Here is a 14,148-nt window from a genome sequence, read left to right as displayed (position 1 = left end):
AGCAGGGGACAGGCACAGGGTCCTTGAAGGTCATGCAGACACGTGAGCTTTGCCTGAGGTCTCTCTGCTTTGCAGGGCCCCGCAGCAGGCCTAGGTTTTCCTAAACACTCACTGTTCTGGACCCACCATTGAGGAGGCTCAGGGAGAACTTGGTAGATCACTATGTGACTCGAGTGATGAGACACTTCCATTTTTCAGAGTGAGAATGTGGCCAAGACTCTTGGTTCTTACCGGGGAGGGGAGGAGCGAGGAGCTGATCGGACAACAGCTGCAGGTGCTCCAGTGTGATGTCCTGGACGGCAGGGATGTGGAAGAGGCGGGTGAATGAGTGTGGCAGCTTGGGGGCGAAGATGCCGAGCAGGGCCACGCGGCAGTACAGCTTGGCCAGGGAGGCCTCACAGCGCAGCAGCTCTCTGTAGGGGAGAGAGTGTGTGGGAGGATGGTACTGTGTACCTCACCCCTGCACCCCTCCAGTGGGTGGGCTCCAGGACTGGTGGGGTTCAAGTTCTGCACCTCAGCAATCACTTTTTAAAAAAATAAGTTGTTGTTTTTTTTTTTTGCTGGTCGTGGGGCCTGAACTCTGGGCCTGGGCGCTGTCCGTCAGCTCTTCAGCTCAAGGCTAGTGGTCTACCACTTGAGCCACAGCGCCACTTCCAGCTTTTTGCTTATGTGGTGCTGAGGAATCGAACCCAGGGCCTCATGCATGCAAAGCAAGCGCTCTACCACTGAGCCACCTTCCCAGCCCCGGGTACATTTCTTATTAAGCATAGTTGCCTCCTCCTTTGTTTTTCCCCTAACATCCCTTTCCTCCCACCTCCACAACTACACTCCTCCCCACCCCAGCAATCAATTGTTTCTTAAAATCTTCACTAGTCATGTTTGATTTTTCCCAACTCAAAAAGCACCAAAGGAAAAAGAAGTGAAGATGTTTGTCTGACAGAAGCTCATGTGCCTTTTTACAGCAACACTGTTTCTAGTATTTTTGCAGTCCTGGGGTTTGAACTCGGGGCCTTGTGCTTCTCAGACAAATGCTCTAGCACTTGAACCACACCTCAGAACATTATTTTTATTATTATTTTTGTCTGTGTGTGCCAGTCCTGGGATTTGAACTCAGGGCCTGCGAACTATCCCTGAGCCTTTTTGCTCATGGTTCAGTGCTTTAGATCACTTGAGCCACAGCTCCACTTCCAGGTTTTTTTTTTTTTTTTCTTTTTTCTTTTTTTGGTAGTTTATTGTAAATAAGGGTCTTACAGACTTTCCTGCCTAGGTTGGCTAAGAATCATAATCCTCAGATCCCCAGCCTCCTCAGTAGCTAGAATTACACACATGAGCCACCAGTGCCTGGTGTATCATCATTATCATCATCATCATTTTGCCAGTCCTCGGACTTGAACTGGACATTGTCCCTGAGCCTCTTTGTGCTCAAGGCAAGCTCTCTACATCTGAGCCATAGCACCACTTCTGGCTTTTTCTGAGTAGTTTATTGGAGATAAAAAGTTTCACAGACTTTCCTGCCCAGGCTGGCTTCAAAATATGATATGCAGATCTCAGATCTCAGCCTCCTAAGTAGTTCTGCTTATAGGTGTGAGCCACTGGCACCTGGCTTAGTAAGTAGCATTGTTTTTAAGACCCAAATTCCCATCAGCTTAGTGGTATACCCACACAGCAGAATTTTACTCAGCAAGAGACACAGAGATAAAACACCATGTGAGGAAGGAGGTGACACAGAGCTCTAGATGGAAATGAGCTCTGCATGGGGCCACAGTAAAGGGGGCAATGCCTGTGGAAGGGCACACAGTAGGGAGTGGGAAGGGCACAGAGCAGGGAGTGGGAAGCTCTAGCAACACCCACCCCCCACCATGGCAGGCGGTAAGAGGTGGGGCTGAAGCCTAGGTAGGAAAGCGATTGCCTCTGCAGATATGTAAAGCCCAGAAAGTGGGGGGAGGTTTGAGGGAGTACAGATCCCACCTTGCAGGCTACTATAGTTCCCTGGTAGATTTTTTGTGAGTGAGAGAGGCAACCAGGCAACAGCATGGAGGGGTGTTACATGGGGGACAGCACATCTGGACCAGGAGCAGCGGGAGGGAGAAAGTTCTCCAGGGACATCACACCTGCCAAACTTGCAGAGCATAGCATGCTTCCTGCCAAGACCCTGGCAGCCATGAGGCTGGGAGGTTACCATGACAACCTGTGGGCAAAGTCCATCCTTCACCCCAGGTGTTACTAGGCCCTTGAACTTCCTGTTGAAGGAACATCTGTGATGCTGCCTTGTGTACACTGAGTGGTACACACAGGCCCCACAGTACACACAGGGACACTCACAGAGGTACACAATGGTACATACAGGCCACACAGTCTGTGGGGCCTGGGCCCAGGGGAAAGAAGGGCTCAATTTTACCTGTGAATTTGAAGGTTGGTGTTGTCCAGTGTGACCAGCCCATTTGTGGCAGTCCTTCGGTAGCCTGCTGGTGGTCTTTCCAGCATATCAATGGGGTACCAATATCGTACCAGCACCCCTTCACTCCGGAGGTATGTTTCTACCTGCACCAACTCATTCACCTATAATGGGAATGAATGACTATTTCTTATTGTTTTTCCTCAGCATCAGCTTTGTTTTCCACATTTGTGCACACACACACACACACACACACACACACACACACACACACACACACACTCACTCACTGAGTCTTGGCTTTTAGATAATGCAATCATAATTTGTACCTCCTTGCTATTTCATAGAGGAAATTAATGAACTAAAAAGGAAGTCATGATACTTTTTGAGTTTTTTGGTGCTGGGTAAACCAAAGGCTCACACATGCTAGGCACGTGCTCAATCACCAAGCTATAACCACCACATATTGCAAGCTTATACTATATAAACTGGAGTCCGGGCCTCAATAAACACAAAAGGGTTAATGCACCTGTGGCTGTTCACTTACTGAATCAACATCCAGGACGACGCCATGAAGGCCAAAGGTTTTCAGCATCCCTCGGATGGCAAACTTTGGCAGAGCAGTTCCGACAGCACTGCTAGCGACGTTATTGCTGTCTGGAGAGCGGGTTACTACTGTGAGACCTGGGAAGAAGAAGTTCCTTCAGGAGGGAGTGCCACAGCACTTTGAGACCTGTTTTAAAGGGTCTGAAACAACTGCAGCCTTTGACAGCTTGCTGAGTCTTGTTATGACTTCAAAGGAACACAGCTCAGCTGGGAAGGTCATACAACAAAATAATGTGAAAACAATGACAATTCACAAATAAAAAAAAAAGCAAATCACTTAGACATGGGAAAAGGGCTGGGTGCTGGTGGCTCAGGCCTACAATCCTAGCTACTTAGGAAGCTGAGATCTGAGGATCATGGCTTGAGGCCACCTAAGGCAGCAAAGTTCGTGAGACTGTTACTTCCAATAAACCACTCAGAAAAGCCAGAAGAGCACTGTGGCTCAAGTGGTAGAGCACTAGCCTTGAGCACAAAGAGGCTCAGAGACAGAGCACAGGCCCTGAGTCAAGCCTCAAGACCAGCAAAAAAAAAGAAAAAGAAAAAGAAAGAAAGAAATGAAAAGCATATGTAGCATATCCATAAAATGGAATTATTTATCCATAAAAAGAGTAGAGTAAGCCAGGCGCCAGTGGCTCACACCTATAATCCTAGCTACTGAGATCTGAGGATCAAGGTTCAAAGCCAGTCTGGTCATATAAATCCTTGAGACTTTTACCCCCAAATAGCTATCTAGACAGCAAAAGCTGAAAAAGTGAAAGGCAAGCACAAAGTCCAAGATCAGTACAAAAAAAAAAAAATCCAAAAAGCCCAAAGAACAATAATCATGTGGTTTATTGGCTCAGAAGTCTGAAGTGAGCTGGAAACCTGTGTGCACAGAGTGAGTGTAGGCTCTGCCTTCTTCCTTCCTTCCTTCTTTCCTTCCTTCCTTCCTTTCTTTTTTTTTTTTTTAATTTTTTTATTGTAAAGATACCATACAGAGGGTTACAGTTACATGAGTGAGACAATGAGTACACTTCCTCTTGAACATTGTTACCCCCTCCATTGTTTTCCCCCTACCATCCCCTCCCTCCCTCCCTTCCCCAAGGTTCTTTTTTTTTTTTTTTTTTTTGATTGTGATTAAGTGATTACTTAATTTCCGGAAATTCACAGTATTGTCCTTCCTTCCTTTCTTCCTCTCTCTCTTTCTTTCTTTGTTGATCATGGGACTGGAACTCTGGGCCTGGGTGCTGTCCCTCAGCTCTTCAGCTCAAGGCTAGCGCTCTACCACTTGAACCAAAGCATCACTTCTGGCTTTTTCCACTTATGTGGTGCTGAGGAATCGAACTCAGGACCTCATGCATGCAAGGCAGGCACTCTACCACTGAGCCACCTTCCCAGCCCCCTCCTCCTCACACTTCTTGACTTGCCTCACCCACATGTGCCAGTGATCAGTGAGATCTAGGTGTGTGGGAAAGACCACCAGAGACCAAACCCTTTCTTATACCCCACCAGGATGCTTGAGGGGCCCTTATGGGAGGGGCTAGAAGAGGGAAGTCATTCAGAGGGAAAGGAGACCCTAGGAGGGAGAGCCAGCGTGCTTGGCTCCTGCTTGGGAAAATGCACTTGCTCACTTGATGGGGAATTTCACAGGTAAAGGAGAAGGACACAGAAGCAGAACCTTTTCGAACTTTGTCAATTGTGAACTTGTTTGCTTCATCTTTAATGTCCTCAATGGTGGGAAGATAGAGGTCTCTTGGGATGCCACCATTCTCCTCATAGAGAAACTCAACTGTCTGCCGGGCGATGTCCACCATGCCTGAAAATAGAAGACACTGAATAATTCCCAGAGACCCAGCCTTCAGAGCAATGTGCCACTGCGCTGCGTGAAGCAAGGACACAACCTCTTAGGAAAGGCTGTGCCAGGTTCAAATTAGTACACGCATTATTTGTTCCTGCATCTCCCAGCAGGAACATGCACTATAACAGTGTCAGCCCACAGTAACAACTAAACCATGGAGTAATGTGACAATAACATTTAGTTCTTACTCTCCAGATTTCCGTACTGCTCATCTTTACTATAATAAACACACGTTGCTGACTTAGAGAAGTAGACAGCCTCAGTGTCAGCTGTAACCCACCACTGTAATACGCTCTGTTTTGATTGATTGACATAGGGTCTCATTGTGTGGCCCGGGCTGGCCTCAAACTTACAAGCTTCCTGCCTCAGCCCTTGAGTGATGAGATTACAAGCACGAAATACTACACCCAGCTGCTGTGTTCTTCCCTCTCAGACAAAGAAGGTATCATTAAGTTTGAGGGCAAAAATGGGCACTGATATGCCAGGCACCAGGGGCTCATGCCTGTAACTCTAGGTACTTAGGAGGCTGAGATCTGAGGATCACAGTTCAGTCAGCCCAGGCAGGAAAGTCCATGAGATTCTTATTTCCAATGAACCACCAGAAAACTGTAAGTGGCACTATGGGTCAAAGTAGTAGAGCACTAGCCTTGAGAAAAGAGCTCCGGACAGCACCCAGGCCCTGAGTTCAGGCCCTACTACTGGGGGGGAAAAAGCACTGTTAATAGTCCAAGTACTACCTGGCTGAAGAAAGCACTGTGAGAAGCACAGTGAGGGGGGCTTAAAATCTTCCCTACTGGGGCTGCTTTATGTCCCACAATACTTAACAACTTACAGGCAAAAAAACAGCCTTGACAGCAAGCTGTTTGTCAGCAACACTACCTCCATCACCCGCATCTACTGCAGTGAAAAGACATAGGTGTAGTCTGAGTGCTTAAACAAAGAGCTGTCAGCCAGGGTGAAGGAGAAACTGGCCTGACATCAGCAGGCTATGGAATAATCATGTTTGCAACATTTCCAGAAGGGAGAGGAAAAAGAAGGAAAATACTACTCTGCTATCATTTAAGCAGGAGTCAGGGAACATGGAGGGGAGACCACAGGAAATCCTACAGAGGATGTGGTGGTTTCTTTTACCTCCTGGGGGCCCTGGTAAGAGGAGGGCCACTGGGCAGGGTTCTGCCAGCACTGCTGGGCATGAGAGCTATGCCCATGGAATGCTTACCACCTACCAGTCTGTTTTCAGGAGCTCTTCTATATCAACAAATTGACTTCCTGTGTGGGCACCACAAGTGACTCTCCTGAAGGAGGAAGCCCCAGCTCCCACAGCAGCCATATGGCTTCCATGGCAACCCTTCCAGCTGTGCATAGCAGCACGGTGACAAAGAAAAGCCTAGCCCTTGATGGAAGGGGAAAGACCCCAGCACACTGTCAAGGCAGGCACACCATGTAAGGAACACCTTCCTCATGGACATCCGCCTTGTCCCTCAAGCCTGTGTCTCCCTGGGAGAACAAAGAGCCCAGACCTAGTTGTAGAGCACCCTTGATCTGGTCCAGGCCTGATTTCCGCTCTGCCTCATTGCGGAAGCGTCTTCGGATGGTGGGGAAAACCTTGGTCTCCCATGCTTTCACCAGCAGGGCGTAGTGGTCCTCCTGTAAGAGGAGGAGGGAGACTCATGAGCTGAGAAGGAGCTCCTCTACAGCAGCACACCCTCCCCATGTGGCTCTCACCGGGCCTGGAACCCGCTCAGGGCCAGCCATGGAAACCCTGCTCCGAAACACCCTTCAGATGCGGGGAGGTACTCCTGGCTGAAGACATGCTCACAGCATTTGGAACTTCCTTGTGAGTAACTAGCAAAGTCCTCCATTCCTCAGCACCTGGACCTCTACCGGGCAGCAGAGCTCAGCCGACACGGCAACTGACAGGTGACTTCCCAGGCCCAAGAAGGAGCTAAAGGTACCCCACTGACCTTGACCTCATGTCCGAACCAGTCCCCAAGCTTGTCCTGACACCGGGAGCTGAGTGAGAACTGCCCAGGCCTGGGCCAGGCCACTGGTTCTCACCTGTGGGATGTCGTCATCGTCATCATCATCACTCTCATCGTCGGCAATGGGAGGCGGGTGAGGGTCTGGGCCAGAGGTGATGAAATTCTCATAGCTGAGTTCAACTTTGTAATGACAGGAGGTGTCACTGTCGTATTCTGCAACAAAGCATGACCAGAGCAAATTCCAAGCAAGAGCTGGAGAAATCAGCAACTCCTCCCTAGCAAAACCTCATTGACTCTGAACCTGCATGCTAGCAACTAGATTCCTTGTAGAGTGAGACATTTCAAAGCACAGCAACACGGAATAACCAAGTATCTGATTACCCTGAAGCCTGATATCATCTTTTGGATATGACTTATTCATGTCAGAGGAGATTTGGAGAGTTCTTTATCATGAAAAAGCACCAAAGTTACTTTAGTTTGCAAATCAATCAGTATCCTTCAGGCCAACCAGGGCTTCCAGACAGTTTTAGTTTAGTGATTATTTGAAAACTTTCAAAATCAGGACAGAATTTAGTGCACTCACTAAATTTTACAACTGGAATTCTAATATTCATGACCTCAGCTTTAAAACATTTTTCAGTCTTTTTGATGGTGGCACTGGGCTTGAATTCAGGGTCTAGCATTTGTTAGGCAAGTGTTCCAAGCAATAGAGCCACACCTCTAGCTCTAAAATACTTTTAAAAAGCAGGTCACTGCTTCCGGCTTTTTTTTCTTCTGCTTATGTGGTGCTGAGGAATCGAACCCAGGGCCTCATGCATGCAAGGCAAGCTGTCTACCACTGAGCCACCTTCCCAGCCCTCCATGAGACTCTTATGTCCAATAAACTACCAAAACGGCTAGAAGTAGTGCTGTGGCTCAAGTGGTATAGTGTTAGCCTTGAGCAAAAGAAACTCAGGGACAGTTCCCAGGCCCTGAGTTCAAGCCAGGACCGGCAAATAAACCCCCAACTTCTTTTTTTTTTTTTTTGTCGGTCGTGGGACTTGAACTCTGGGCCTGGGCGCTGTCCCTCAGCTCTTCAGCTCAAGGCGAGCGCTCTACCACTTGAGCTACAGTGCCACTTCTGGTTTTCTGGTGGTTTATTGGAGATAGGAGTCTCACGGTCTCTCCTGCCCGGGCTGGCTTTGAACCGCGATCCTCAGATCTCAGCCTCCTGAGTAGCTAGGGTTACAGGCGTGAGCCACCAGCACCCGGCTATGTGTCCTTTTTTTTTTTTTTTTGGTCCGGTTGTGGGGCCTGAACTCTGGGCCTGGGCACTGTCCCTCAGCTCTTCAGCTCAAGGCTAGCGCTCTACCACTTGAGCCACAGCGCCACTTCTGGCTTAACCCCCAACTTCTTAAAAATGAGTAACCCACAGTTCAGGTTTTTAGCAGTCCACACTACTATGCTGGCACAACTCAGCAGACTTCTTGCAAGGGAGTTCACTTTCAGTGTGCCCTTCTCCTGTGTCTGGTTCTTCACCATGGCCTGTCATCCCATCATTATGGGACACCAAAGTCCACAGCCTCTGATGTTAGGAGCTGGCCAGGCACTTACCCTTCCCAAAGCAGTGGGGTCCCCGTGGGGGATGGGGAGTGGCTTACGTTGCTGAGCAGTGGCCACAGCAGCAATCCGGCATGGTGGCCCATGGGTGCCTGGGTCTGATGCTATACTGGTGCCAGCATCGTTGTCACTGTCAGATGCCATGGCAAAGGGCAAGGCCTCGAAGTTAGCGCTGATCTCCTCTGCCAGGTCAGTGCACAGGTCGGCGGCATTGCGGTGGGCCTGCCCTTCCGCATAAGCAAAAGGGCGGGAGCCAAAGTTGGCTCGAGTTTTGGTGTTCTAGAAAAGGGGATGAAATCAATGATTAAATGACCTAGGTTTATTTCTATTTATTTATAACACTTCAAGTGTACTTCATTAAGCATCAAATCAGGACTAAATGGATCAGTGATAATATGTCTGCCTAGCAAGCTTGAAGCCCTAAGTTCAAACCCCAGTACCACCAAAACAATAGCAAAACATCCAATCAGAGCAGCCCAGGGAAAGCAGCCATGAAGGACAGGTGTGACTGCACCCTACCTTACTCTCAGTCTCCTCCCTACTCACTCTACTCATTCCTCTGTTTTGGGATAAATCTATGTGGCTCAGGCTGGTTTGAACTCACAATCCTCCTGCCGTCGCCTCCCCAGTGCTGGGATTAAGGTGTCACCACCCGCAGCTAACAGTAATCTTGTCTGCCTGACATCACTGCACATATACTGCTCCCTCCACCTGGAATACTCTTTCCTCCAACTTTGTCTAGTTAAAACTAGATAATATCTAGACCTGGCTTAATTTTTTTTTTTTTTTTTGCTGGTGCTGGGGCTTGAAGTAAAGGCCTGGGCACTGTCCTTGGGCTTCTTTTGCTCAAGGCTAGCATTCTACCACTTAAGCCACAGCACCACTTCCAGCTCTTCTGTTTATGTGGTACTGAGGAATTGAACTCAGGGCTTCATGCATGCTATGCAAGCAATCTACCGTAAGCCACATTCCCAGCCCTAACAGCACTTCTTCAAAGAACAAATTCTTAGTTCCATAAAGACAAATATTTTCATTCCCAATATTTGTTAATTTGTGATTTTATACACACACACACACACACACACACACACACACACACACACACACACACACACACACACACACACACACACACACACACACACACACACCTCTGTGATAATCTAATGTCCAGTTCCTCTGTTACTATCCTATGAAGACAGGCGCCATATGGTTCACTCATCATTCTACATATAGAGCTTGATACAGTGCTTGACACATCATAGTATTTGTGGAATGAAGGGATGGAAAAGGCTGAGAAATGCTGTGTGAAATAATTCACTCATGTCAGGTGCCGGTGACTCCGGCACCCAGCCTGAGTAATCCTAGCTACTCAGGAGGCTGAGATCTGAGGATCACAGTTAAAAGCCAGCCTGGGCAGGAAAATCCATGAGACTCTTTTTTTTTTTTTTTTTTTTGTCGGTCGTGGGGCTTGAACTCTGGGCCTGGGCGCTGTCCCTCAGCTCTTCAGCTCAAGGCGAGCGCTCTACCACTTGAGCTACAGCGCTACTTCCTGTTTTCTGGTGGTTTATTGGAGATAGGAGTCTCACGGTCTCTCCTGCCCCGGCTGGCTTTGAACCGGGATCCTCAGATCTCAGCCTCCTGAGTAGCTAGGATTACAGGCGTGAGCCACCAGCGCCCGGCAAATCCATGAGACTCTTATCTTCAATTAACCACCAGAAAACTGGAAGTGGCACTGTGGTTCAAGTGGTAGAGTGCTGGCCTTGAGCTGAAGAGCTCTGGGACAGTGCGTGGGCCCAGAGTTCAAGCCCCCAAACTGACCAAACAAATAAAACGAAAAAAAAATATCACTCTTCATGAGATGAAGGACAGTCAGACATGACATAGGCCAGGTCCTACAGACCTTATAGGTCATTAGAGACTTTTTACAGCAAGTGACATAGGAAGGCACTGACTGATCTGGAGAATCTTTTCTTTTTTGTGGCACTCAGACTGCAATTGAAGGCCTCACTCATGCTAGGCAAGTGCTTGGTCCCTGAGCCACATGTATTTGGGGATGGGTATCTGAGTGTGGTCTGGGTGGAGATATGGATTTGGGGCTGAGCCGTATGCCATCAGTAGTTATGTCCTAAGCATATGATGTTGGGGCTCTAGGGAAAACAACAGGAGCCCAGGAGGCTAGAATGGGAATGCTGGATTCCTCCAAGCTTTGAGAGGACCCAAGAGGGCCAACATTCCCAACATTCGAGACAGTCAAGAGAACACGGTGCTAAGTGCAGTTCAGGACAGAGCAGTGCCCAGTCCAAAGCTGTGGGGTTGACGGAAAGGAACCGACTCACTCAGGCTATCACGTGCAACTCTGGCTCATACAACAGCACAACAGCATCTTCCTTTCCTAACCAGGAAGAATCTGCTCTACTCTCCCTGCAAAGGAACTTGCCTTCTTCTGAATGTGAACCACAGGCCACATCCCACCCGAGACATCCTCGAGGTACGGTGAAAGGCGCTGACCACAGTATGTGAAGTACACCCGGCCTTTGGCTGGCTGTCCCGGAGGAGGCGGGGTCCCTTCGGTTCTCTCCCAGCCAATTCCTGCCACATCACCTATGGCAGAGAACATTTTCCATATTGTAGATCATCAGGAACTCCCATTGCAATGTATGAACATGTGAACAAAAGCAGAGAAGCCTATGCTAACCAGACAGGCAAAAAGGGTAGGGGCCTTGGGCGTGAACTTGGGGACAGCCGTGACAAGAGTTTGGTTTTCACTGGAAGACAAGTTGTTCAATATATCTAACTCCTACCCAGGTAGACCCATGCCTGGGGCCCCAGAAGCAAACAGGGCCAGGAGGCCCCAGCTGTCACTTACCAGGAGACAGAGTAACATCTAGGCGGACGCTTTTCCACTGCAGCAAGCTGGAGCCATTGTAGTGCACAGCCCGGCCATTGCTGGGAAGGAAAGAAGCAGGTCAGAAACAAGACTCACTTGCTCCCTGAGGTGAGAGAGAGGAGGTCAAGGGAGGCTTCAGCCTTCCCCAAATGCAAATGTATCCCCATGCTTGAGGAGAGAGGTTTTGGTGGAACTCCTCTAGCATCCCAAGGTCATGGCTGCACCCAGACTGCAATGGGTTTGGGTACATGTGGAAGAAGGAAAGCAGGACTGCAGGACAGCTCGGAAGGACCTGTGCCAGCATGTATGGGAGGAAAATAGCGTGCTGCAGTCCTCAACCTTGCTGAAAGACCCACCTTGATTGTGACTCGAGGGACGCTCCTGTTCTTTACCACAGGGACCCACTTTTCCTTTTTATAAGACTACAAGCAGCAGCAGCCACTTACTTGTGGAACAGGCAAGTGCCCACTGGATTGGTCCACGCCCCATCTCGTTTCTCTGCCTCTGTAGCAAAGCCAAAGGAAACGATTGGTCCGGTGTCGTCATCAGTGTCTCCATAGGAAACAATTTCAATTTCCCAGTAAAAGGATGGGGCCTGAAGAGACACCAGCACAGGTGACAGTCAGAGGGCTTGCCCAGGGCCCTGCCACCTGCTCCTCCTTTCATGGGTGAAGCAGAGGAGGAACCTGCAAAGACTGGCGCGTGGACTCACCTGCACTGGCAGAGGCGAGGTGGCATAGATGAAAGTGCCCCGGGGCAGACCTCCCCCAGCGCTGGGGTCGGCCAGGAAGGTGACGGAGGTCAGGTGGGATGAGAACATGCAGGCGCGCACTGGGGGGAACACTCTAGAGGGGCTCCAGGTGATCTCTCTGGGCTGCGAGGAGGAGAGAGGAGGGAAAGCCTTAGTCAACACAATTGCAGACATAAATCCCACTGTCTTCTCAAAGAAGAAATAATTTTTATCTGATGGTGTTAAAATCTCACTAAACATATACACACACTCACATATATTTATACATTTACTTAACCTTTCTGGTAGCTCTAGGTATTGAAGCCAGGGCCTCAAGAATGTTGGGACATGGGGTGGGAAGGTGGCTCAGTGGTAGAGCGCTTGCCTTGCATGCATGAGGCCCTGGGTTCAATTCCTCAGCACCACATAAGCAGAAAAAGCCGGAAGTGGCACTGTGGCTCAAGTGGTAGAGCGCTAGCCTTGAGCTGAAGAGCTGAGGGACAGCGCCCAGGCCCAGAGTTCAGGCCCCACAACCGGAACCCCCTCCCCAAAAAAATAAAAAAATAAAAAGAATGCTGGGACAACATTTGGAGCTATAGCCCAGCCCTATATACATAGTTAAAAGTGTTACCTATTTTTTTTCTCTAAAGGGAACCTGATTAGTTTACATCATGAATCCCTTCTATGTCTAGCCCTGTTCCCTAAAAATAACCATGCCTTGAACTGTGACAGGTAATGCTCATAGTTCCCTGCTTCTCCTTCTCATGCTTGCTCTTTGCCTTCTCCCTTTAAGCATCACTTTTCTTCCCTTAAAAGAAACATGGCCTGAATTCTGACACATGCTTCAATCCTTACACCAGGGAAGCTCATCCTTACAGACTACCTCCTAGTTAGAGGACAAATTTGGTTCAATTTCTAATCAGAGGGTACATTCCTACAACTGGATATGCAGCTCAGAGCTAAGCACAGCGCCTCGGATGATACTGTTGGGGTTGGTTCCCTCACTCTTTCACTTCCATAATAGTTAATATAATCATTGAAATTTCAGGCTTCTCTATCAGACAAAGCATTTTCTTTTTTGTACTAGAACTGGGACTTAAATTTAGGGCCTTGGCATTGTCCTTAGGCTTTTGTTGCTCAAAGCTGGCACTCTATCACTTGAGCTCGATTTTCAGCTTTTTGGTGGTTAATTGGAGATAAGAGTATCACAGACTTTTCTGGCCAGGCTGGCTTTGAACAGCAATCCTCAGATCCTGGGTAACTAAGATTAAAGGTGTGAGCTACTGGCATTTGGCTTCTTTCCTTCCTATTTTTCTCCCTCCCTTCTTTCCTTTAGTAGTCCTAGGATTGAACCTGAGGCCTCGTGCTTCCTGGGCAAATACTCTACCACTTCAGCTGTACGCTGAGCCCTCTATGATCATGATAGAGATGGCCTGCTGCCTGGCATTCTTTATAAGTAGCTGCAGTGTGGCAGGTGTGAGGCACTGAAGACTCACCTGTCTCCGGTCAGCCTGCAGGGGAGGCGGTGGGGGCCGAGCACAGTCCCGGTACAGCATCCTCAGTCGTTCGCACTGGACCTCCACAACTGCAAGCCGCTCACCTGTGGAGGGGAATCGACCTATGAAACACTCCCACCACCAAGAGGATACTGCACACTCCGCGCAGTACCTCCATGGTAAGAGTCACATAAAGAAATCATGGAAATCCTCACAGAAGACACATACACCCTGAGCCCACCCACTGTGTCTACTGCACCTCAGCACATGGTAGGCTAGAGCATGCTCTGGATCCAGCTGCCTATGTGCAGAGTCTGGCTCCATTACTGGTATTTTCTACCTCACTTCCAACTGGAGGATGTAACAATCCCTATGCCTCAGAGTCTCAATAAATGAGAGCTATTGTTCTTACTATCTAATAAATGAAGGCTGTTACCCTTTAATTCTACATTATTTTAAAAAAATGACTGCATACTGAATAACTCTTATAAGCAGTCACACTGTGAGATGCTGGAAAGCACAAAGTTATGATAAGATGTGGATGCACATGTTCTCTCTCTCTCTCTCTCTCTCTCTCTCTCTCTCTCTCTCTCTCTCTCTGAAGTAGGAGTCT

General features: G+C 48.6%; 1 protein-coding gene across 1 annotated transcript in view; it reads right to left on the bottom strand.

Moving 5' to 3' along the window:
• Positions 1 to 14,148, bottom strand: part of LOC138806573 (probable E3 ubiquitin-protein ligase HECTD4) — a 128,782-nt gene that overhangs the window by 19,124 nt on the left and 95,510 nt on the right. Inside the window, exons 45-56 of the mRNA XM_069991997.1 lie at positions 13,536 to 13,639; positions 12,022 to 12,183; positions 11,756 to 11,904; positions 11,289 to 11,368; positions 10,860 to 11,023; positions 8,461 to 8,698; positions 6,897 to 7,033; positions 6,359 to 6,485; positions 4,659 to 4,796; positions 2,943 to 3,079; positions 2,399 to 2,559; positions 232 to 413 (exon numbers count right to left, since the gene is read on the bottom strand). Coding sequence (XP_069848098.1) covers positions 232 to 413; positions 2,399 to 2,559; positions 2,943 to 3,079; positions 4,659 to 4,796; positions 6,359 to 6,485; positions 6,897 to 7,033; positions 8,461 to 8,698; positions 10,860 to 11,023; positions 11,289 to 11,368; positions 11,756 to 11,904; positions 12,022 to 12,183; positions 13,536 to 13,639 — 1,779 coding nt within the window. The remainder of the gene's footprint in view (positions 1 to 231; positions 414 to 2,398; positions 2,560 to 2,942; positions 3,080 to 4,658; positions 4,797 to 6,358; positions 6,486 to 6,896; positions 7,034 to 8,460; positions 8,699 to 10,859; positions 11,024 to 11,288; positions 11,369 to 11,755; positions 11,905 to 12,021; positions 12,184 to 13,535; positions 13,640 to 14,148) is intronic.

This window comes from Dipodomys merriami, unplaced genomic scaffold (genome assembly GCF_024711535.1).
Source record: "Dipodomys merriami isolate MVZ:Mamm:240054 unplaced genomic scaffold, mDipMer1.0.p SCAF_400, whole genome shotgun sequence".
NCBI lineage: Eukaryota > Metazoa > Chordata > Mammalia > Rodentia > Heteromyidae > Dipodomys > Dipodomys merriami.
Note: the sequence above shows the minus strand (reverse complement) of the source record. Positions and strands in the feature narration are given on the sequence as shown.